Source organism: Vicia villosa, unplaced genomic scaffold (genome assembly GCF_029867415.1).
Source record: "Vicia villosa cultivar HV-30 ecotype Madison, WI unplaced genomic scaffold, Vvil1.0 ctg.002494F_1_1, whole genome shotgun sequence".
Lineage (NCBI taxonomy): Eukaryota > Viridiplantae > Streptophyta > Magnoliopsida > Fabales > Fabaceae > Vicia > Vicia villosa.
This window is the reverse complement of record NW_026705946.1, coordinates 83,774-108,356: the sequence shown is the minus strand read 5'-3', so window position 1 is coordinate 108,356 and position 24,583 is coordinate 83,774. Positions and strand designations below refer to the sequence as shown.

At 38.8% G+C, this 24,583-nt stretch overlaps 3 protein-coding genes across 4 annotated transcripts; all 3 read right to left on the bottom strand.

Moving 5' to 3' along the window:
• Nucleotides 1-3,154: 3,154 nt before the first annotated feature.
• LOC131638954 (late embryogenesis abundant protein D-34-like) lies at nt 3,155-4,312 on the bottom strand. Of its 2 annotated transcripts, none has more exons than XM_058909477.1 (3): nt 3,809-4,312; nt 3,569-3,723; nt 3,155-3,491 (listed from the first exon to the last, which is right to left on the bottom strand). In XM_058909477.1, the coding sequence occupies exons 1-3, from the start codon at nt 4,226-4,228 to the stop codon at nt 3,407-3,409; spliced, it is 660 nt and encodes a 219-aa protein (XP_058765460.1). In that variant the 5' UTR covers nt 4,229-4,312; the 3' UTR covers nt 3,155-3,406. The 2 variants fall into 2 exon arrangements, with proteins under 2 accessions (XP_058765460.1, XP_058765462.1); XM_058909479.1 differs by having other exon boundaries at nt 3,155-3,478; nt 3,809-4,311.
• Nucleotides 4,313-4,818: 506 nt separating this feature from the next.
• LOC131638962 (uncharacterized mitochondrial protein AtMg00310-like) lies at nt 4,819-6,900 on the bottom strand. Its single transcript, XM_058909487.1, has 2 exons — nt 6,201-6,900; nt 4,819-4,883 (listed from the first exon to the last, which is right to left on the bottom strand). Exons 1-2 carry the CDS (start codon nt 6,898-6,900, stop codon nt 4,819-4,821), a joined length of 765 nt encoding a protein of 254 aa, XP_058765470.1.
• A 16,078-nt stretch (nt 6,901-22,978) lies between these two features.
• Nucleotides 22,979-24,263, bottom strand: LOC131638957 (late embryogenesis abundant protein D-34-like). Its single transcript, XM_058909481.1, has 3 exons — nt 23,562-24,263; nt 23,314-23,468; nt 22,979-23,237 (listed from the first exon to the last, which is right to left on the bottom strand). Exons 1-3 carry the CDS (start codon nt 24,186-24,188, stop codon nt 23,225-23,227), a joined length of 795 nt encoding a protein of 264 aa, XP_058765464.1. The 5' UTR covers nt 24,189-24,263; the 3' UTR covers nt 22,979-23,224.
• Nucleotides 24,264-24,583: the final 320 nt, after the last annotated feature.

Sequence of the window (24,583 nt, the reverse complement as noted above, 5' to 3'; positions counted from 1 at the left end):
GTTATTGGGCCATGTGTGATGTTAGTAAGAAGGAGGTGTTAAGTTAGTAAAGCCCATTTCTAATTTAATGTTATTTTTATAAAATAATAAGGAATTGGAAGAAAGGAGAAGGAACGTGAAAAACAGAGCAGAAGAGACGAGAGATGGGGAAGCTGATACGTGAAGAGGAACAAAGAGGGAGAAGACCACTCAAGAATTTGGCTAAGGTAAGGGGTGATTACTCTAATTATATGGTATTATGATTTTGATGATGTTAGGATTGAATTAAGGGATTAGAATCTCTATTTGGGATGTTAGGTTTTGTGAAATACCAACACTGACATGTATGATTTGATGAATTGACTGCAATTGATGATGTAGTAATGTTACATGGTGTTGTGGTATGTTGTTTGTGCATTAGAATCATGTATTTGGAGTATTTTGATGTTATCGATGATCAATTCTGTAATGGTATGAGTTGGTATGTGTTTGGGATGCATAAAAGTCTTAAAAACCATGTTTTTCAGCTACTGGGTTCGTGGGAACCGGTTCCCATGTGGGAGGAACCGGGTTCCACTGTGTTAGAACGTTAAAAATGGCATTTTTGGGTCCAGGAACCGGTTCCCATGTGGGACGAACCGGGTTCCAGTACAAATTCCAGCAGCACGTTTTAAAAACTACTCTAACTTTAAAAGCTTCTAATTTTCAAACCGTAAGTCCGTTTTATACGCCGTTTTGGACGTTGTTCCTTAAATTGAATGCTTTACCATGTGAAATAAAGAAAACAATAATAAATTGATTTTATTTTGAAAAGTATCGTTTTCTTCAAATGTGGTTTATTCTTGTTTTGCATAGCTGATGAGGTGCAATGAATTGTTGTTTGCATAATTGAATAGGTGTGATGATGTGTGTTGTTATAATGTGATTGCTTTTGCTTGTTATGCAAATGGATGTTGTTCGTGGTAAATATGGTTATCACGTGTTTTGATGAATGATGATGCAGATGGATGTTATTCATGGTAAATGTTGTTATCATGTGTTTTGATGAATGATGATGATTGATTTGTTTTTGAATGATGCATGATACATGTACATACTTGTTGTGAAGTTATTGGTAAGATGTGATAAAGCGATGTTAAGCATCGGATTGATGATGATATAAGTATGTGACATGTGTGCATTCATTCATAAATCATTTGCATTGGAAGGCTAATTCCCATTGTGCGGAGATTAGCAGGCAGTCATCGTGTGCCCATGTGGGGTGTGAGCGATGAGGCAGTAGTCGTGTGCCCATGTGGGGTGTGAGCGACTAGAGGGCAGTATCAAAGAGAGAAGTCCTGTGAATGTGATTCACGAATTTTGGTACCACATGCATAAGAGTCTGCATGGTCTTTGTATAAATTGTGACATGTCAGGATGAAATCCGGTGTTATGATTGTGTGGTGTTATTGGTGCATACTTTTGACTTGTGATTGTGATTGGTATGAATTGATAAATCTGAATATGCTAAGTAGGGTGGATAATTGCTTATGAAATTCTATATCTGATGATTTATAATGCTATTTAATTATGATGTAGTCTCACCCTTACTTTGATGATTTCAGATTGAAGTAGCGGCCTAAGCGATCGGTGAGGATGACTCGTAGAGTTTATCCGGTTATGTTGGTTCGTGTCGAGTCATGCTCTGATTGTAACACTGGGGAACGATAGTTTAGAGACGAATTATTATGTCGGTCTTGTTGTTTTATGATTGTTTTAGAATAACTTGCACGGATAATGAATATGCAATGTTATGGATTATTGTCCGCTGTGTTGAACATGAATTGTAATTATGTTAAGTGGTTCCTCGTGTAGCATGACAAATGACTATGGTATTTTTCTGTTAAAGAAGTTGTGACATCCTTGTATTTCATGTTTACTCTGATTATTATTCTATTTTCCGCGGGGGTTTAGAAGGGTGTTACAATAGGCTCTGATACCACTATTGTAACACCCCCTCTTCTGCTAATCACCACTCTAGGCCCAATGCCAATAACTCATCATTTTCCAAATAATTCCCAATAAAAATACTAAAATTCCAATTATTTAATTTAAATCCAAATTAAATTAATAAACTGAAATTATGGGGTGTTACAGTTTCAAGTAAACTTGTACAAAATGACGCGATTTAGAGAGCCATCCAACACATATAATACGATCAATTCGATTTGTAAGAGGGGTGACGCGGAGCAGAAAAAAGGTTTCCGCAAAATCATAACGCGTCAAGTCAATGCATACCATGTCATATGTGCATGCAATAAGATGTCCTATTTTCGGAAATCTCATCTAATGCAAAACTGGTGCGTAGGCGCCCCCCAATGAACAAAATCTTCGTTTACCGATTCAAATTTAATTTCGTCTCCAAATACCCGCGTGTACGAGTCTTAATGGTTCACCAACTCTTCAGACTCTTCTTCCTCCCTTTGATTTGTTGTACCAAAACATTTGAGTCTTGGAGTAAAATAGGGTATTGATGATGTAGGGTTTTTAAAGTGTGGAATATGAAGAGTTTGAATAAATGAAACAATGAAGGGAGTGATCATGCTGGTTCAAACTATATCAAACATTTTCGTAGATGTATCTATGGAACAATGTAATGCAAAATTATTTCGTAGATGCAGTTACAAAAACATCCCTGAACTGATTTTATGTGTATTTTTCCCATATACAGTAGTTTATTACGCTTCCGTAGATGTATCTACGGAAAGAATCAAATTTTTTTAAAATAAGAGATGCTTCCGAATGTGCATCTATAAATACTGGAGACAAAAATAGAATTTCGTGTTTCTTAATAAATGTCAAATTTAATTTTTAATCGAAAGACTTTTGTAAAATAGAAAAACCTCTTACGAATTTACTTCTAAAAGACTAACCTTTTAAATTTGATGAAAAATGTAAAAAAAAAAAAAAAAAAAAAAAATTATCTGAACTAAGCATACTACTTCAAACTGCGATGGCTTCACAATAGGATATCATGCACCTTATTTTTTTATGCTAACTTGATAGACTTTGAATAGACTTTTGAAGTTCCGAGACCTTTGTGACTACTGCCTTTCCGTTTCTCAGTATGAAAAGAATTGATCACTGAAATTACTCTCTATTTGATACCAATAGGAATCTCTAGCTCCCACAATAGTTAAGAATAACTCACTTCTATTTCTATCTCTTTCAAAATGACATTACAAGAGAAGTTCCTAAATTCATTTAAACCAAGATTGACCAAGTAAACACAAGCTAAATATGTACATATAATAGAATAAACTACGCTTTACAAACAAACACTACAAAAGGATAGGTAACTTTCTTATTAAGTAAAACATAAGTGGAAATAAGGCTAATGTAGTTTCGCAACCACTTAGTCTTTAAAACCCAGTCTTCATTGATTTGTTTAGACACCATGATTGATGTGTGATCTTAACAACTTGGAATCTCCATCTCCACAACATATCACCCGCTCTTCCTGCATATATTTGCTATCTTAAGCCATTACATAGCAAAAAGAATGAACAAATTCAAAATTAATATAATGAGTAATATCATAGAAATTCACGTTTTTTGATTGAGCGTAGCCGCTGCTGCCATCGACCCAGCCACGCCGCCCGGTGTAGTTTTGGTGTTATCTTTGTTTCTAAGCTCGGCTCCAATCACTCCCTCCGCATCCTCTCGAGTTACAGCCTTGTCTGCTCCGAGTTTCTCCCGCGCACCCTCCATCCAAATCATTAAACCATATGTCAGTCATATACCATTATCTAAGACATTATACTAATTAATAGTTTTAAATTGAAGTTACCGTTACGACATCAGCCAGTGTTGTATTCTGCAGAGGCATAGTACGAGAGTTCCGAGATGCTGCTGACTGAGCCATAGCTCCCAACCCACCTTGCTGGGTTTGATTCTTTCCGGTGGCTCTCATTTCCGCTGCTTGTATAGCAGCGGCATCACTCTGATCCAACGGCTTATCACCAGCTCGAGTTAGAGCAGAAACTTCCAGCGCCTCTCCAATGGTTATAGCATTCTTGTCCATAACCAAACCAGTATCTAAGGCTTGATTATCTTTTGCCTGCGTGAGAGCTGCGGCGGAACTTCTTTTTTGGGTTTGTCCTGAGGCTTGATTCTCTGTTGTCTGCATAAGAGCTGCGTCTCTTGGTTTGATTGTTTGTTGCTCGGGAAACTGATTTGCTTGTGGTCTCTGTGGCTGTTCTTGACTCATGATTCTGCACTTTGGTTTAGATTGCTTTGCTTTTAAGTGTATGTTTGAGAACCTTAATGTGTGTTGCTTAATTGCATTGGGTTAGGAACTATAACTGAGTGAGTATATATAGAAGAAATTAGTGGATACAAAAAGATGAATGGAGATTTTACAGATGTCATGCGAGATTGCGAGGGAAAGATGGTCGTTCCATGCATGGTTTTAAATTGCGGACCGCATCACCTGATGCGGCCGCAATATTGCGGTTGCGGTAGTGTCCGCATCCGCATCAGGCCGCAATTGCGGTGTGATTGTAAATCACAATAAAAACCGCATCATAACACCGCAACGACCGCATTATAACACCACATCGGCCGCATCAGACCGCATCAGGCCGCAAGAGATTATGTAATTCTCGCAAAAATTATTTGGTCTATCTTCTTTTTTAATTATATAGTAGATTTAAGATATATTTTAAAAGAATTAGCGATATTCAAAAGGTTGACGAATTGTTAATGAGATATCTAAGAAAGTTTAGAGAGAAAATGGAAGAAATAATGAAATCGAAAATAAATAATAAAATATAATATTTTATGTTCATAAATATGAATTCACGCCGCAACGACCGCATTCCGCATCGCAACAACCGCAATAGCCGCAACCGCAGTGACTGCAACTGCAACCGCATCCGCAGCCGCAACCGCAATTTAAAACCATGGTTCCATGTGTTTGGAGGTACAGGACGCATTGGAAGCAGCAAAGTACATGCAGCATGACACGTGTGAAAAAGAAATTTATAAAAAAGACAAAGCATGTTCTCTAGAACTAAATACGCATTACTTTCTTTTCTTTTCTACATCTCCACCACCGACTGTTGCAGGGAGTAAATGAACCTCCAGCATTGTAATTGAATAGTCTGACTCCACTTAACTCGACTCAGATAACAATGAGTTCAAATTCTTTTTTTATAAGCAATGAATTTTTTAACACAGCCCCAATAGTGCTATTTCAACATTACAGAGAGATTCTATGAACATTACGCAGCCAGCCAAACACTAAACATAATTACAAGATGACATTACAAAAACTTTAGCATTACAAAGACATAGATAATAAGGGATAATTGTACCATTCATAGAAAGAACATCCTACTCTCTTTTTATTTCCTATAGCCATCTACCACCAAGAGTACATCTTCACTTTATGCACAAGATCCTCTAAATCTTCAGTCATGTTCTCGAATAAGATTGCGTTTCTACGTTTCCAAGAGCATCAACATACAGCTGCCCAAATTGCCACAGCTCTCTTCACATGACAGTACTGTTTCATCACCTCCACAAATTACAATAAGTGATTCCCACAGTCTCTCTTCACATGACAGTACTGTTTCATCACCTCCACAAATTACAATAAGTGATTCCCACAGTCGATATTCATATCCACATAAATTCCCAGCCAATGGTAAATGTTAACCCAAACCTTTCTCAATTTAACACAGTCCATGAAAAGGTGTTGGATGTCTTCTTTAACTAGACAGCCTAAAACACAATGACAGTCTTCATCATCTTCTATAATGTTTCTATGTAGTAATTGCATACGGGTTGGAATTCTATCTTTAAGCATTCTCCACAAAAAAATCTTTACTTTCGATGGCATCCAAGCTTTCTATATGGTATTAATGGCTGTCCTATTTTCCAGCATCATATCATGTCCACTTAATCCCTCCTGTAATTTCAGATAATATTTTTTTACCTCAAATCCTTCAAACTCATCCAAAAACATATACATCATTGACTGCGGTCTTTGGCTCTACTTCCCTTAAAATAGTCAATAATTCTTCCATTTCTTATTGCACATGAGCATTGTCCATATCATTCCTAATAGGAATTCTCCACTGCCATACTGAGTTCGATCTCTCCCCCATCAAAGCCACGCTGTCATCAGTATTTTGTGCACAAGAGAATAAGTTTGGGAATACTAACCGGTTTCTGACCAATCCACCTACTATGCCAGAAAGGAGTTTTGTTTTCATCCCCTATTTTAATGGACAACATTTGTAAGAAGCCAAAATCCTCCAAGTCATCTCCAATCTGCATCAAATCCCTCCACCAAACAGATTTGAGATTCTTGTTTGATTTTTTGACTTTGAACAGAATTCTTTCATGCAAAATCCCATATCTTTCTTCTAAAATTGCTTTCCAAATAGTATTTTCTTCACTAACAAATCTCCACAGCCAGTTGGTTAGAAGAGCCTTATTGAAAGTCAATATGTCCTTTATTCCAAGACCACCATCTTCCTTGAGTTTGTTAATTGTTTTCCAGCTTATCCAGACCACCCATTTCCTCTCCAAAGCATTCTGCCATAAAAAATTACGTTGAATTTTGATTATCTCTATATTCACCTTCTTAGGAATTTTGAAGAAAGAAATGTGATATATAGGTACAGTAGTTATGACTGAATTGATGAGAGTAACTCTACCTCCAATGGACAATAATCTTCCAATCCAAGGACTGAGTCTTGCTTTCAAATTTGCCAAAATAGGAGTCCAGAATTTTGTTCTCCTTGGGTTGTCTCCCACTACCAAACCAAGAAACTTGAAAGGAATTTTGTCTAACTTACAGGTTAAGAATTGGCTAGCTGCTTGCATGAAATGGTGGTCAGTCCCAATAGCATAGAGCTTACTCTTCCACATGTTTACTCGAAGGCCTGAGACCATCTCAAATCCTCTCAGAATAACTTTCAGAGCCCACAGGTTGTTTCAGCTTCCTTCTCCTACCAAGATCGTATCATCAGCAAATTGTAGTAAATCGTATGATGCACCTCCATTTAGTTCAAAGCCTTTGAATCCACCCCTTTGAGTTGATTGTCTCACCATGCCTGCCAAGCCGTCAATAACGATAGAAAACAGAAACGGCGACAAAGGATCGCCTTGCCTCAATCCAAGGTTTTCCCTAAATTCAGTCGTTGGGCTTCCATTCACTAGTACAGACATGTTACTTGTGAATACACTAGCATCCAACCATTTCAACCACCTGTGACCAAACCCCATCTTACATAACATCTCCTTCAAAAATTCCCAATTTACACAATCGTATGCCTGCGCAAAATCCACCTTAAATAGAATGCACGTCTTCTTGCTTCTCTTTACAGAGTCAATTAGTTCATTTGTTACCAAGACACCATCAAGAATCTGCCTCCCTGGCACAAATGTTGTTTGAGATTTAGAGATGAGCTTCCCTATCACTTTACTTAATCTGGCTGCAAGAAGTTTGAAAATAATTTTGTAGATGCAACCGTTAAGACAAATAGGCCGGAAATCTGATAGTCCTTGTGGATGTTCCACCTTAGGAATAAGAGATATAAACGAACCAATGAAAGCACGAGGCAAATAAGCTTTATGGTGGAATTCTTGGACACACCGGATTAAATCTTCACCTACAATTCCCCAGCAGTTTTTAATAAATCCCATGTTATAACCGTCAGGCCCAGGACTTTTGTGATTGTCACAATTGAATATAACATCATGAATCTCTTCCCTTGAGAATTCCTCCTTTAATGCCATACTCTCCCCCTCAGTCAATTTATTGAAATCAACACCTGTTAACTTCGGCCTTGGTCTATTAATTTTGGAAAATCTCTCCTCAAAGTATCTCCTCACTTCCCTTTTTACCTCCCCAACCTCCTCAAGACAACCACGATCAGTTTTAATAGAAACAATTGAATTTTTCCTTGCTCTAATTCTGATAGCAGAATGAAAATATTTGGAATTAAAATCCCCTTCTCTTATCCACTTCAGTCTAGATTTTTGTTTGAGCATGCTCTCCTTAAGATTGATGTTTCTCCATATATTTTCTTGCACCTGTTTTCTTTTCTCCAGCATCTCCCTGCTCAGCTGGCTTGCTGCTGCTAAATTATCATCTCCAATCCCATTGAGCTCTTCTATCTCCTCTTCAATCCTCAAGTCTACATGACCAAATACATTCAAATTCCACCACCTCAATCTCCCCTTAAGGAATTTGAATTTTTCCTTAAGGATATAGGCACTAGTTCCTATAACAGAGATCTCTTTCCATTCCTCCTCAACAAACTTTAAGAAAGATTCATGTTCCCACTAGCAATTGAACACTTTGAAAGGTTTGGGACCCTAGTTCAAATTGCTTGTTTTAATCCAAATTGGCCTATGTCTGATATATCCCTCTTTCTAGTCATCTGCGCTACTGCTTTCCATTGATTTGTAATATCTTCTAATAAGAGAATTCTATCAATTCTGCTACGGGCTTTCCCATTTGAATTGATCCAGGTGAATTTATTACCAATTAAAGGCAAATCGACCACCTCCAAAAGTTCAATGAACTTAGTAAATTCCTCCATCTCCACCCTACTAGTCTGATTCTTCCCTTTTCTTTCCTCTATCATTTTAACAGAGTTAAAATCCCCCCGAACTATCCACTCCCCAGCAGGCAATTTCTGTTTCCACTCCAATAAATCCTTCCAAATGATTCTCTTCTCAGCTATATTACATGGAGAATAGATATTGATAATGTAGCAGTTTATGCCTTTCCACTCCACATTAAGACCCAACATACCTTTTTCTTTGAAACTTAATATAGGATTGATGATTCTTTTTTCCAAATGGTAAGAATTCCCCCTGACGCACCTTCCGATCCAATTGCCGACCATTCGCACTCCGAAGCACCCCAAAAACTCTTTGCCAAATGAACCTCCATCTTCTTAATTTTTTTTCCTGAATGAAACACATGTTTGCGTTTGCCCCAACCAGGATTTGACTCACTCTTCTTCTCTTGGCTGAATTACCACCCCCTCTTATGTTAAATGTTCCAATATTCATGGGATAACAGTTGTATTCTCCTTCTTAGCTTCAAAGTTATTTCTCTCCCTTGCTTCAATGTCCCGCACAATCCCTTCAAAAACCTCATCGTCTTCCTCTCCTTGATAGAAGACCTTCCATCGCTCTCCATATGCGCTTGTTTCCTTGATTTATACATGAGCCTCCAACAGAATCATCACAAAGGGGATATCCTCCAGGTGAAGATGAAATTGAGTTTCTAGAATTAGCCATACCCGGGGAAGAATTTGGGATAGTTTCTAAATTAGGGGTAGATTGGGAATGGACAAGAGCAGAGAAATAAGAAGGGGCGAAAGGAATTTTTAAATTCTGATAAACTTCTTCAATTGGAAAAAATATTTTGGGCTTAAGGATGCTGGCTATTCCAATGGGCTTCGAGGGTGATCCAGAGATAGGGTCTGATTCCTCGTAATCCACCATATGGCAAACCGTGTTACCGTTACTTGGCCCCACTCCACGTTTCCTTTCATTTTGGAGATGTACACCCACCGAAGATGATAAATCGTCCACCTCACCAACAATTAATGCTCCCTTACCATCAACTTTTGATATTGACTTTTGGGGAGCAGAAACGTGCGTACCTTTTTCCAAACATACTTTTTCTAAGATCTCACCAGCTTCCAACGTATCACTCTTTTCTTGTATTGGCTGGACATCAACATCAATGCAACCAGGTTGAATAGTGCCATTCTGATTGCACTTTTTTGACAGCTCCTCGGCATCAACCTCGTTCACTGTCTCGTAACCATCGTCCCAGTTTTCTTCCTCCGTCTCCGATGAGCTACTGAATTGGTCACTCAAATTTTCCGAAACCACAATCCTTTTAGGGCTATGCATATCCTCCACTAATTTCACGCTATACACTTCATTGTTTACACCCACATTGAAGCACTCATTTAATGACAATGAATATTTTGTTCAGATAAGGAATCTTGCTACATCCAGTTTTGATAGATCCCTCGTTTCCTCGTCTGAACAAACATATGCACCAACTGGTTTTGAAATAAACTCAAAAAACTCCTCCTTCCACGCATGACAAGGTAGACCGTAACATCTCATCCATGTCAACCTTTCATTGTCCACGTCCGCCGGTGACCATGGATAAATGTCAGAGAACCATTTCCTAATCATTTCAGACGCTTCCTGAATCATCCTCTTGATTTCGCCCACCTCCATTTCTTCAAGCAGACACAGATTTTCTCCCGTTGGTGTTACTTTGATCCTAAAACACCCTTCAGCATGAAACGCCTCCTGAATGTTATACGTTGATCCTGGTTTCTCCACCACCCCAACATAAGTGTCCTCGAACCTTTTCATGTGACTCTCTTCCACATTGAAATTAAAATAAGTGAACTTAGGTTTAGGTTCATGTTGGTTCCACCCTATCATCTTCTTATTCTGCATACCCGGCTTCGTGTTCACGTTATTCTTGAGAACATCAGATAAATTCCACCTGTACTACTATACTTTGGTGCCATCCTCTTCCTTATATCTCCTCTAATATTTCCCCCTCCTTCTCTAACTGGCACTTGCACCCTACCTCTATCCCCCGCACCTTCACCCCCTCTTTGAAATCTAGGCACATTTGCATGGATCTTTCTTCCCTTGATGAAAATACTGTCCAGCTTTAGCTCAAGAGCTCCAAGTCTTCCATGCTCATCTTCAACCTTTTGCCTACGTATTTCCAAAGTGCAATGAGAAAATCAGAGCCCCATAGTTTTTGGGGTTGAAATAAGAATTTTTTGGTTGTTTTTGTTAAATGGTGTTAATGTCCGCGTTCTAGCAGTTAAACATTACTTGTATGCTCGCGCGTGGGAGACTTAAGTGTTTGTTTGTATTGAGTTAGAATAGAAAGAACATGTCCTTTTTTAAAAGTTTTTGAGTGCCATAAGACGAAGAAATAGAGTTTGATTAGTTGTGATTGATTTTATGTAGAGACAAGCCTTTGGACAGGGAACTCTATAGTAGTATCCAAATTATCAGGGAAGGAAGAGGTCTGTGCCCAATCACCTCATTTACATCCAAAGATTTATTATGTAATAGATGAGGCGAGTAGAGTCACGTTTCTTTATTGAAAAACAATTATTCAAACAATGAACTCTACAACAATATCCTAGTACTAGAGAGGAAAAATCTTGTGCCTAATCATTCTCTTTTTAGTTTGTTAAAGAATGAACTACACTTGTTTTATTTAAAGTATTTTTGATTTGGAAGACAAACCTTTGGATAGAAAGCTCTACAGCGGTATCCAAATTCTCAGGGTGGGAAGAGGTTGGGGCCCAATCACTTCCTTTTTCATTCCATTTTATTGTGAAAAGGGATTTTGAAAATGACTTGACGTTGGATCAAGTGTTTGAAGTTTGATCATGACATCCGTGAATTAAATGGAAGAGATACTTGATGTTGGATCAAGGGCTCGTGTTGCCTTCAATTAAGTTTTATTTTGAAAACACTTGATGTTGGATCAAGTCTATTTTTGTTCTTTGAGAAAAGGTTAATTAGGTCATTGTTCAACATATCTTTGACTAGTTGTTGCACCCCAAAATTTTCCCTCTTTATTTGAGCTATAAGTTATTAACGACGTTTATTTCGTCGTTCGAAAGTGGAAAAATAATAAAGAGTTTCTTGTGGTTCTAAAGAAGTGCGAAGCGAAAAGTGGTTTAAGCAGTGTAATTACGAGAAAATTCACAAGTCCTATGGAGAAAGTAATATGAGCTGAATTCCCACGTTGTCCCGACCGTTTTGACGATATCTACGACTTTCGTGTTCGGCTCGGAAACCAGTTCTTTGAGGAAAGTGGTCGAAATTGGAAAATTACTTGGTTTTTTATGAAGAAAAGAGTGCTGAATGTAGGGTTTCGGATCTCAGAAAATTCATATCTCCTAGTTCGCTAGTCGGATTCTCTTGAAAATTTAACTGGAGCTCCGTACCATCATTACTAAGATTTCATATGTTCGGACCGTCGACTGATTGTGCATCGAAAATTCTCGGCATTTTAAGGATCGTCGCGTTGTTTCGGTAAAAAGTGTGTTTTCGAGTATGTCGCACCGAGTTCGAAAATTCATAACTTCTTCGATTTTTATCGTATGTAGACAATTCTGGCGGCATTCTTTTGGAAATTTTGTTAGCTTCGATTCTTCGTCACACGTGCATGTTTGGATTTTGAGCCGAAGATAGAGTTTTATCGAGTTCTTTGAGCGGTACGCACAAAATTCTGCACAGTCGCACCTGATGAATCGACGTTTCTCGTTATTCAAACGGGCGTATTTTCTTTATCGCTTATTGGATAGAGACGATTCTCGCGGATACGATCTACAAATTCAGTCATCTTTGGGTTGATGTCGGTCCCGCTCTCAAAATTCGCACCGATTCTCGTTTCCTTGAAAACGAGCAAAAAAAAGAGACAAGGGCGTTTTGGACATTTCACCACTCATGCTATATAAGTCATTTTTCTTTCACATTCTCTCATAACTTCACTTCACCCAAAAATTCATAAACACTTTCTCTCAACTCTCTCTCAATTCTCTTGAATCAAAATCACAAATTACATAAAACTTTCATCAAAATTCATCAATTTTCATCAAGATCAAGAACATGGATTGAAGAATCAAGATTCGGAGTTCGAATTTCTCCTCCTCTCCTCAATAGATTTCGCGCGCCTCTCTCTCTTCTCCCCTTGGATCTCGCTTTTGCGTTCGCGTTCGTGTCGTGTTCGTGTTCGTACTTCGGTTTAGATATCCATCCGGTAAGCTTTCGGATCTTGAATTAAGTGTTTAATTGTTGATTATTATGTGAATTCAAATCTAGATCTACTTCTTGTTCTTGATTAATGGATGATTGATAATGTATGATCGGTGAATTTGCGTATTATTGCTCGAATTGGTCGTGTTCATGTGAATTGTGGTTAGATCTAATGTTCATTGCATATAATTAATGTTCATTGATGATGAATTGTGATATCCGTGTTTGGATCCATGTTTCGTTGGTGATTTTGTATGCATAATTGTTGATGTTCATGTATGTAGCTTGTGACGCACTCAAAGTGTTTGTATAAATGCATGCGTTGGATTTTTGCTTGGTAATGGACTTGCTAGATGCTTAAACCATGACTCGAATACATTTTATAGCTTGATCACTATCGCACGTGCTAATTTTTGTTGTCGCGCTTGCATTGATATAGTCATTTGTGTTGATATTTGAGTGTGGAATTGGTTGACGCGTCGCATTCGCGCTTTGCTTGTAACATGCTTCGCATTGATGTGTGGATGTGTTGATATCTTGAATTTGTGACTCGTTTCCATGAGTATTTCTTCGTGCTTAGCATGTGAGTTGGTTTTTTCTTATGTGGTTTTCGTATTAACACGGTTTCAGATTGAGTGAGAATGGTTTCTAGGCTTTAAAAATACCAAAAAATCTGTTTTTCTATGCCAGGAACCGGTTCGTCCCAGCTAGGAACCGGTTCCCACTCAATCCAAAATTGTTGTCTCCCTGGTTTTTGTACCAGGAACCAGTTCGTCCAGCCAGGAACCGGTTCCTGTGTTGTTTTTGCCCTCTGGTTTTTGTGCCAGGAACCGGGTTGTCCCAGGCGGGAACCGGTTCCCAGCTGTTTTGGAAATGCATGCCTCTGTGATTTAGTACCAGGAACCGGGTTGTCCCTAGGTAGGAACCGGTTCCCAGATGCTTCGTTGGCTTACTCTCTGTTTTTTTTTGTACCAGGAACCGGGTTGTCCTATGCAGGAACCGATTCCTGTGTGTTATTTTTGTGTTTCTTTTCTAACTTCGATCTTTCGTATCTTTTTACTCGTAACTCTGATTTGCACGTTCTTTATATCGTTGAAAAGCTTGTGAAACGTGCTATCTCATGAGATGATTGATATTGATTGATTGTTAAGTTCTTCATGTTTGTTTTCCTTTGACCTTCGTTGGTTATTCCGTGTGTATATTACTTGTCCATTTCCTTTCGCTTTGTAGTAATTACGTAATTCCGATTGCGATGTTTGTTATCTATAACTTGTGTGCTAGTGTGCAAGGCATTTGGATGGTCACCGATTGACGCTTATTAATTGAGTGTTCCGCTTTACTTGCGGGACACGATTCTATTCACTTGTGTCGTGTTCTCATCTTGGAGACACGATCCTTCTGCTTTATATCTGCTTGTTTGGTTTGCTTGTTCCTCTTGCAGGTGTATTGTGATTATGTTCGACGTGCACGTCGACCTTTGTGTGCTTATATGGCTAATCAGTGTGCTGACTATTTGCTTTTGCTTTGCTAGCTCGCTCGCGGGATTCTTAGTTTGCTTTCTCTCGTCTCTATAGTTTACGGATCATCATCCGTTTGGTATTGATCCAGTTTCATTTTATTTTTCTCGCACTTTATTGCTTTCTCGCATCATCCTTTAACATGAGAAGTAGGACTTAGACATGCATCTGGCCAAGCCCTCGAAAGAGGCTTTGTTTTTGTTGGTGTGTTTATATTTGTGCTTTGCGGCAGGGAGTCACGGTGTAATAAGTCCTATATGGCACTCCGTTAAGTCCTCATGGAAGGCACGCGGAAAGGGTTAGTAATCAACCCCCGCCTAGTCTCATCGAGTTCGTTTGGTATGCGCACGCTACACGTTGCTCGCTTCTAAACCTGCACAAGATCTTGTTATCGAGTATGTCAGGAAAAGGGTTCATGTAGCCGGACCCCCAGACTTCCTATAGCTCGCGTCGCTCGACATTGATGCTCGGTGTACGCACGCACCGTTTTCCTTTCAGATCCGTGACGGCTTGGTTGCTGAGAGGGACTCGCTCCTCTTGTCTATGGCCCGATCATTTTCGCGAGGTCTAATGCTTGGTTGACTCGGGTGATTCGCTCCCCTTGGCTATGGCGGGACCTCTTTTCTACCACTCGGCCAGTGCCGTTGGTTTGTTTGCTTTACGAGCGGAGCTCGTTTGTATGATATTCTTGTTTGCATTCGCTTTCCCCCGTAGGTTGATAGGCTTAGCTTAGACTTGTACCCTTTGTATGATAACATTAGGTAGCAAGCTTTCCCCCTTAGCTTAGGTTTTCCTCTTGCATTCTTTAAAACACAAACCACACTCTTTGATTTTCTTTTCTTAAGAGCTTGTTATTTCCGCTTCATTCCCAAGCCTAAGTCTCCAAAGGTCGAGCAGCGGAGTGCGAATGTAACTCGTTCACCTAAAAAACACAAAACAAATAGAAACTAGTTAGCTGAGCTACGGTACCTCTGATTCCTCAAAAAGGATACGTAGGCAGCGGGGTAGGGCCCGTGCGAGTATAACACTTTCTTTTACCTACATTTTGCATGCATTTTAGTCCAGATTAGCGCAGTTTGTTTACACACCCATAGTTTTAGACACGAGCGTGGATACCATCGAGTACGATGGGCGCGAGGGGTGCTAACACCGTCCCCTCACGTAACCGACTCCCTTACCCTCTTCTCTGGTCGTGAGACCGTTGTTTTGTTTTGTGGTTTGCTGGCATTCCCTTCCTTTTCGGGATAAATATGTTAGTGGCGACTCTGTTGATTTTCGCGGTAGCGACACTAGTGCTTTAATCTCTTATTTTTGAAAATAAAGGCATCAATAGGGGCACACGTTGATTAGGTTAGATGATCCACTAAGTGTGATCTAGTGATCAATTGGTTGTTTTGGGGGAATTATGATGAGTGGTTAAAAGAGGTTATGGTATTGTGTGAGTAATTGGGGAAGACGATCATCAGTGGTGACGAGTAAGGGTGGTGGTTTTTAAGTGGAAGAAAGGGGAAGATGCATGCATGTATCAATGAGACGTGTGTCAACACGTCGATGCACGCATGTATCAATGACACGTGTGTCAACAAGTCGTTGTATCTGATGTAAATTTGCTTCCTCTAGGTCGAGTTTGGGTAACCATCAAGATGGACCGTTTTACCATCTTTATAGAAACCCATGGTTAGTTTCTCATAGTCCATTAGTATTGGCCTTAGAATGAGACGTGTGTCAAAAAGTCGCTATAACTGATGTAAATTTGCTTCCTCTAGGTCGGGTTTAGGTAACCCATCAAGATTGACCGTTTTACTACCTTTATGGAAACCCATGGCTAGTTTCTCATAGTCCATTATTATTGGCTTTAGGGTTTTGAACCATTGTATCTCTAACACCAATTCTGCACCACTAAGGGGTTAGGCAAATAAGTCTAAAGTGAATGTATGTTGGCCTAATAAGAAGGATATATTAGCGAATTCGAATGAATGGGTTGACTCATCATTCAGGCCCAATAGTTTAGCCACCATATCCTGAAGAAAGTAATGGGTACCCCCACTATCGATTAGCATGCCAACTGGATTGTGGTGGATCTAGCCCATAACCCGAATGTTTAAGGAATAACTTGACCCATTAGTGCGTGGAGGATAATCTAGGTTAGGTCAAGCTCAAAAGGTTCGAATGTTTATAGCTCAAATAAGTTCGTTCCAGGCATATCCCGTTGTTGCGTCTACAACTTCCTTTAGCTCCACAATCAAGAGATGAAAGAGGTGTTTGCAATAATGCCCATGTTGAAATCTTTTGTCACAAATGTAACATAACATGCCTAAAGTTCATCTGGATATATTCGCTTGATGAAAGTTTGAGCTTTTGGTGCGCTCGATCAAGATACTTTTCTTCTTGTAGCTTAGCTAGATGAATTGCCTGAGGGTGGTTGAAAAACTTGAACCTATATGTGAATGGATGGTTTTTGATTTGCCAAAGTTAAGTTTCAAACTATGTTTGATACTCCTCTATAGATGTTTGGAAAAGCTTAAACAAAGTTCCTTTAAATATCACCGTTTCATTTTCATTTCCCACATTCAGTAAACACTAAGCTCTCATTCACTCTCTGTTTTGCCCCCAACAAGCCACCGCAGACCATACAAAAAATCATAAAAATTTCATTTTTTTCTACAAATCAACATATCAAGACAAATTAAAGTTGTTGGGTTTAAATTTCCTTTTCTTGTTAGGTTCAAACAATAATAATTGTTGTGTTTCTTTTCATTTTCTTCATCCAACCCATAATTAATGTACACATATGAAAATTTATTTGTAATTGATTGTATGAAGCAGTTTAAATTATTTAATTTTATTGAACATTATATGAATGAACTGGTTGTATGAACTGATTTGAGTATGATATTTTAAAAATTTGTTGATGAAATTTGTATTATTTTGTTTATAAATATGTTAAAGTATTAGAATATTAATTGATTTTGATTAGAACTGGTTGCATCTTCTGATTTGGGTTATTAGATTTTAGTTTATTATTCTTATAAAACTAATTCATAATAAACTATTTTAATTTTTAATTTTTTTTAAAGATGTAATATTATTAAAACAGAAATAAATATACGTAATATATTCTTAAAATTGAATATTACATTTTAAAAAAAATAATATTATATTTTTTAAAACAGACTGTTACGTCTGACATATTGCTACACCTGTTCAGTCTTAAAAAAAATAATATTATATTTTTAAAATTCATCCCGCCACGCCTGCTCTGCATTAATTGTACTACCTGCTCTGAATCAACTAACTCACATGGAATTAGGGATGACAACGGGACGGGTCGGTGCGGGTTTCGCAGTACCCAAATCCGCACCCAAACCTAAAGGATATTCGGGTGGAAAAATAACATCCACGCCCACACGCATTGGGTTCGAATTTTTTTACTCAAACCCGAACCCACAATAAAATACATAAAATATATTATTTCTACAATTTTCCACAAAATATTTATATAATATATATAATATATAATATAATATATAATATAATATATAATATATATATATATATATAAGCGGGTGTGATTTCGGGTTTCGGGTGCGGGTTTCACACTACCCAAACCCGCACCCGAAATATAGGGTGGCACCCGAACCCAAACCCGCACCCGAAATATCGGGTGGCACCCGAACCCAAACCCGATCAACTCGAATTTTCACCCGTTGACTCGGGTTTGGGTGCGGGTGGGTCCTGCGGGTTTGGGTCTTCTTGTCATCCCTACATGGAACAAAGTTGTCTGCAAGTCTTAGAAAGCATGTTTGCGTGGTGTTTTAAACCTGACAAGCGGATGAAAACCACCTGGCAAAATTACGAGGTGCGAATCCTCTTGCAAAAAGTTGTGACTAACATTTTTGCAAGATGATCATACCACCTCGCAATTGTTGCTTACAGGATGATATTTGTATTTGCGAGGTGATTTGTATTTGCGAGGAGAAAACCTGACAAATTTGAGTTTTTTTTAGTGTTTTAGATCCTCGTTAAGGGAGTGCGATTCAAGAATTTGAAGAAAGGTCGTCCAAGTGAGGAGTTATAGAAAGAAGCAAAGGCGTTGCTCGGGGTAAAGTGATGCTCGGGCGGTGAACGTTTTGCCTTCCATGTAGAAAGAAGCAAATGCATTGCTCGGGTCGGGGTGAAGTGATGCTCGGGGTGAAGTGATAATGGATTCGCGTACGCAGATCGTGAGATAGAGTATTTTCAATGGTCATGCAGCAAGAAAGGAAGATATGTGGTCTGAATTTCTCTAACAACAATGTGATAGAGGAAGCACCTGGGATGGTGAATGCTGTTGAAGATTCAAAACAATTTGGAAGAGGTCGAGGCAATGGAAATCCCTCTGCAGGGAGAGGTAGAGGCAATATGAAAGTGTGCACCTACTGTGGTAAGACAGGGCATGTTATTGATAATTGCTACAAGAAACATGGTTATCCACCAAGTTTTGGAAGAGGAAGTGGATCTTCATCATATGCCAATCAGGTTGATGTTGAAGATTCGGATTCAAAGTCTGCTGTAGCCTCAACAAGTGACAATGGAGGGAGCATGACACTCACAAAGGAGCAGTATCAGAATTGATGACCTTGCTAGAGAAAAGCATAAGATCTGTGAATCTAGCCAAGGGAGGTAATTCTGAATCTTTCACTACTAGCTTTAATGCTAAGAATTGTATCAGTTGGATATTAGATACAGGAGCTACTCATCACATAAGTCACTCTTTAGATTCTTTTGTTGAATATGAAAGAATAAGTCCTATGATGGTTAATCTACCAAATGGAAACTCTATAGCCTCATCCATATGTGTTAGTGCACAGTTGTCTAATGAACTGATCATTAAGAATGTGTTATATTTGCCTCAGTTTGAAGTTAACTTAGTGTCAGTTTCAAAACTATGTAAGGAGCAAAGTTGCATTTTGAGTTTTGAATCTGATCAGTGTGTGATACAGGCAAAGAAGGATTTGATGAGGATCGATTCAGCTAAAGCCCTAGATGGTCTATACTACTTGGAAGCTGCTCACAAAGTCCATAGAGAAAATGCTGCAGGATTTGTGTCAAGTGTGTTCACTAAGAGTAGTTCTAATGTTGTAGCATCTGCCCTATTATGGCATTTAAGGCTAGGGCATTTGTCTTTTGATAGGATGGAATGTATGAATAAAGTGTATAGCTACATACCTAGGAGTGCTCATACAGCTTGTGATGTATGCCAACAATCCAGACAAAAATGTATGCCTTTTCCAATAAGCAATAATAATGCTCAGAATGTGTTTGACTTAATTCATTTAGATGTATGGGGACCATTTGGTACAATTTCTGTTCATGGTTTTAGATACTTTCTAACCATACTTGATGATCATAGTAGACATGTATGGGTGGTCATGTTAAAATCCAAGTCTGAAGTATGTCAAAGAATCAAAGAGTTCATAGCTATGGTTGAAACTCAATTTGACAAAAGGGTGAAAGTAGTGAGGAGTGATAATGGAACAGAAATTACTTATGCCTACTTACTATGCCTCAAAAGGTATCATTCATCAGAAAAGTTGTGTTTATACACCACAACAAAATGGAAGAGTAGAAAGAAGACACCAGCACATTTTGAACATTAGTCGAGCCTTGATGTTTCAATCTAAACTGCCTAAGAAATATTGGTCATATGCAGTTTTACATGTAGTGTTTTTGATGAACAGGATTCCTACAAAGATTTTGAAGAACAAGTCCTCCTATGAGGTTTTGCATGGATCTCTACCTGACTTGAGTTCACTTAGAGTATTCTGATGCTTGAGCTATAGCTCTACCTTGCCTAACAACAGGCATAAATTTGACTCACGAGCACGAAAGTGTGCTTTCTTGGAATATAAGCAAGGTATGAAAGGCTTTGTCCTTCTGGATGTCACATCTCATGAAATTGTTATTTCAAGAAATGTCAAATTCTTTGATATGGAGTTCCCTTTTCATAGTGAGTCAAAAGTGCAAACTCCTACTTCTATATATTTTGATCAATCATATTCAGAGTCCTCTATGCCTATTCTAAACACTCCTTTAGATACTTCTCTTTCTGTCCCTAATTCCCAATCTGTTATTCCTTTTACTTCTGAAAATGATGATCATATTTCTTTACCTGTACATGATGCTCAAGTGTCTGGAACTAATTCTGAAAATTTGCCTATTGAACATCCTTCTATTTCTAATGATGTTCCTATTTCTAATGATGTTCCTATGTCTCATGAATCCAATGCTTCTGACTCACCAGTAATGGATGATACTAGAAAGTCTAGTCGAGTGTCTAGACCACCTGCACATTTAAAGGATTACATATGTTCTTCCATCTCCTCCCATAGTCAATATCCTATTGACAAATACCTTGCATATGATAATTTGTCTCACACTCATCAAGCTTACATCATGGCTCTCTCTTCTGAAACTGAACCTACTAACTATCAAGCAGCCATTAAAGATCCTCGATGGGTTCAGGCTATGCAGTTGGAATTAAATGCTTTGGAGCAAAATCGGACATGGGATTTTGTTGACTTGCCACCTAATGCTTCTCCTATTGGAAGCAAATGGGTGTACAAGACAAAGAGACATGCTGATGGCTCCATAGAGAGGTTCAAGGCTCGACTCATGGCACAAGGATTCAATCAGAATGAAGGGCTAGACTATTTTGAGACATTCTCTCATGTGGCAAAGATGTCTACTATTCGTGTGCTTCTGGCTCTTGCAGCCATACATGGTTGGTTTCTTCATCAATTAGACGTGAACAATGCGTTCTTACATGGAGATTTGCATGAAGCAGTCTACATGAAGTTGCCACAAGGTGTTAATGCTTCTCATCCTGGGCAAGTTTTCAAGTTAAATAAATCCCTTTATGGATTGAAGCAAGCGAGTCGTCAATGGTTTGAGAAGTTAACAACATTTCTTCAGGCGCAAGGTTTCACTCATGCACATGCAAACCATACCTTATTCACCAAGTCTGATGCTTTTTCATTCACTGCCATTTTGGTTTACGTGGACGATATTATCCTAGCAGGTACTTCTCTCACCATATTTCATGATCTAAAAAGGGCTTTGGATAGTTCTTTTCATATCAAAGACCTTGGGGAGTTAAAGTACTTCTTAGGTCTTGAAGTAGCTAGATCTTCCAAAGGAATTACACTATGCCAACGTAAGTATTGTCTGGAACTTTTAAAGGATGCTGGTCTCACTGGTTGTAAAACTGTTACTACTCCTTTAGATGCTTCTATTCGTTTGCATCAAGATGATGGATCGGTTTTCTTAGATATTACTGCTTATAGGCGTCTCGTGGGTAGACTCTTGTATCTCACTACCACAAGACCCGACATTGCCTTTGTTACTCAACAACTGAGCCAATACATGAGTGCACCTACTGAGTCACATTATAAAGCTGCTTTACGTGTCCTCAGGTATCTCAAGCAATCACCTGCTCATGGTATTCTTCTCTCTCAGGCCTCAGATCTGCAGATCTCCGGTTTTAGTGATGCTGACTAGAGAGGCTGCATTGACACTAGAAGATCCGTATCTGGTTATTGCTTCTTTATTGGTCACTCTTTGGTGTCATGGAAAGCTAAGAAGCAAATCACGGTTAGCTGTTCCTCAGATGAGGCTGAGTATCGTGCCCTAGCTTCTGCTACTAGGGAACTTCAGTGGCTTTGTTTTTTGTTGCACGATCTCAAACAACATCCATCGCGTTTACCGGTTCTCTACTGCGACAGTCAAAGTGCTATCCACATTTCAGCTAATCCCGTGTTTCATGAACGCACTAAGCATCTTGATATAGATTGCCATCTTGTTCGTGAAAAACTTCAGGCTGGTGTTATGCGATTATTACCTGTTTCTTCCAAGGATCAAGCTGCTGATATATTCACTAAGGCCTTAGGACCACGACCATTCCATGACTGTGTTTCCAAGCTTGGCTTGATTAACATATATCAACCTCAAGCTTGTGGGGAGTGACAAAGCATGAAGCTGACGTGACAAAGTAGTTATATGGCATAACTAAATTCAGTTAGTTTAGGTTTTCAGTTAGGTATTATTACCAGCTATATAAACCATATTGTAACTAACTTGAATAACAAGCAATCTATAATCTCTTTCTTCATTACTCTGCTTTGCTTAAGCTTTTCTTCTTCTGCTTGTTCATACTCCATCAATAGAGTTTTACATCTTCATAGTCGTTTCACTTGCTTAAAAAAATACTTCTTAACATCTTCTAAAATACTTCTTAACATCTTCTAGTGACTCATTAGGTTTAAGTCACAACAAACCACTTCTTCTAGCTGGATATCACAAAATCCTTGAAGTGTTTGGGCTTCTTTGCATTCCTCTTGGCCCTTGGTCTAGAAGTGAAATCCTCTTCTTCCTCAATTGAGCCTTCACTTGTTTCCTCTACCATACGAGACGCATTTACAAAAGTAACAAAGAATTATTGAATTCTCTCATAAGGTATAGAATAATGTCTAAGACACATTAGTGTAACTGTCATTCAAATTACAGAAGATCCATCACACTTCTATTTCTATCTCTTTCTTTCAAAGTGTAGAAAGAATAGCATTTGGATGTCTAAGAAAAATTAATGTACTTCAAATGACAGAATATGAGAAATTCTTATATTCATTTAAACTAAAAAGTTGACCCAAGTACACACTTAGTGGAATAAACTATTTACAAAAGAACACTACAAAAGGAAAGGTAATAACAACTTTCTTTTCAAGTAAAACATAGTGGCAGTAAGGCTAACGTAGTTTTACAAACAACACCTAAACTCAAACTCGATCTTCATTGATTTGTTTAGACACCATGATTGATCTTAAAAACTTGAAATCTCCAATCTCCACGACATATCACCCGTTCATCCTGCACAAAATTGCTATCTTAAAGCCATTACATGATAAAAAGAACAAATTCAAAAATAATATTATAGAAACTCAACTTGTTTTGATTGAGTGTGGCCGCAGCTGCCATCGATGCAGCCACACCGCCCGGTGTAGTTCTCATGTCAGCTTTGTTTCTGAGCTCAGCTCCAATCACTCCCTCCGCATCCTCTCTTGTTACCGCCTTGTCTGCTCCCAGCTTCTCCCTTGCATCCTACATTCGAATCATTATACATAACCATATCCATATGTCAGTATGTAGTTATAAATTAAAGTCCGTAGCGTAATATTAGTTTAGACAAGTTACCGTTACAACATCAGCCAATGTTGTTTTCTGCAGATCAGGCATAGTACGAGTGTTCCGAGTTGCTGCTGACTGAGCAATGGCTCCCAACCCACCAGGCTCAGTTCGATTCTTTCCGGTGGCTCTCATTTCCGCTGCTTGAATAGCAGCAGCATCGCTCTGATCCAACGGCTTATCACCAGCTGGAGTTAAAGCAGAAGCTTCCAGCGCCTCACCAATGGTTATAGCATTCTCATCCAAAACCAAACCAGGATCATTCATTGGCACATCAGGTTCAACGAACTGTCCTACAACTTGTGACCCTACCGACTCAGTGATCACGCGGTTTCCACCAACTTTGGTTTCGGAGATGCTCACGCCTTGGTTTCTAGCTATATCTGACATGTCGTCACGGTGGACAAGACCGATTGCTGTGTTTACCGCGGCTGCTGATTGCATGACAGAAGCGGGACTTCCTTTCTGGGTTTGTCCTAAGGCTTGATTCTCTGTTGCCTGCATGAGAGCTGCGTCTCTTGGTTTGATCGGTTGTGATGCTAATTCTCCGGAGACGTTGAAAACGTCGCCGTATTTGATTGGTTGTTGCTCGGGGAATTGATCTTCCCGTGGCCTTTGTGGTTGTTCTTGACTCATGATTCTGCACTTTGGTTTGGATTTGTGTATATTGAGTAATAACTTTAATCTGAGTACTTAATTGCATTGGATTTGGAATTATAACTGACTGAGTTTATATATAGAAGAAATTAGTGGATAGAAAGAGAGGAATGGAGATTTTACACATGTCATGCGAAGGAAAGATGGTTGTTCCATGTTTGGAGGTATATGTGGCAAACGAAGCAGGAAAGTGCATGCAGCATGGCACGTGTTAAAAGTAATTTAATAAAGACAGTGCTTGTTCTCTAGAACTAAACACTCGGTTACCTTCTTTTCTTTTCTACACCTCCATCACCGACTGCAGCAGTAAGTAAATAACTAGGGGTGGCAAACGGGCATGCCCGCTCCGTTTAGGTCCGCCTGCGGAAAAACGG

Coding starts and splice junctions, on each gene's coding strand:
- LOC131638954 (XM_058909477.1), bottom strand. CDS start 4,228: ATGAGTCAAGAACAGCCACAGAGACCACAAGCAAATCAGTTTCCCGAG. Junction 3,724..3,808: donor CACTGGCTGATGTCGTAACG/GTAACTTCAATT, acceptor ATTTGGATGGAG/GGTGCGCGGGAGAAACTCGG. Junction 3,492..3,568: donor GCTACGCTCAATCAAAAAAC/GTGAATTTCTAT, acceptor GGCTTAAGATAG/CAAATATATGCAGGAAGAGC.
- LOC131638962 (XM_058909487.1), bottom strand. CDS start 6,900: ATGTGGAAGAGTAAGCTCTATGCTATTGGGACTGACCACCATTTCATG. Junction 4,884..6,200: donor CTGGCATAGTAGGTGGATTG/GTCAGAAACCGG, acceptor ATGCGGTTGCAG/TTGCAGTCACTGCGGTTGCG.
- LOC131638957 (XM_058909481.1), bottom strand. CDS start 24,188: ATGAGTCAAGAACAACCACAAAGGCCACGGGAAGATCAATTCCCCGAG. Junction 23,469..23,561: donor CATTGGCTGATGTTGTAACG/GTAACTTGTCTA, acceptor ATTCGAATGTAG/GATGCAAGGGAGAAGCTGGG.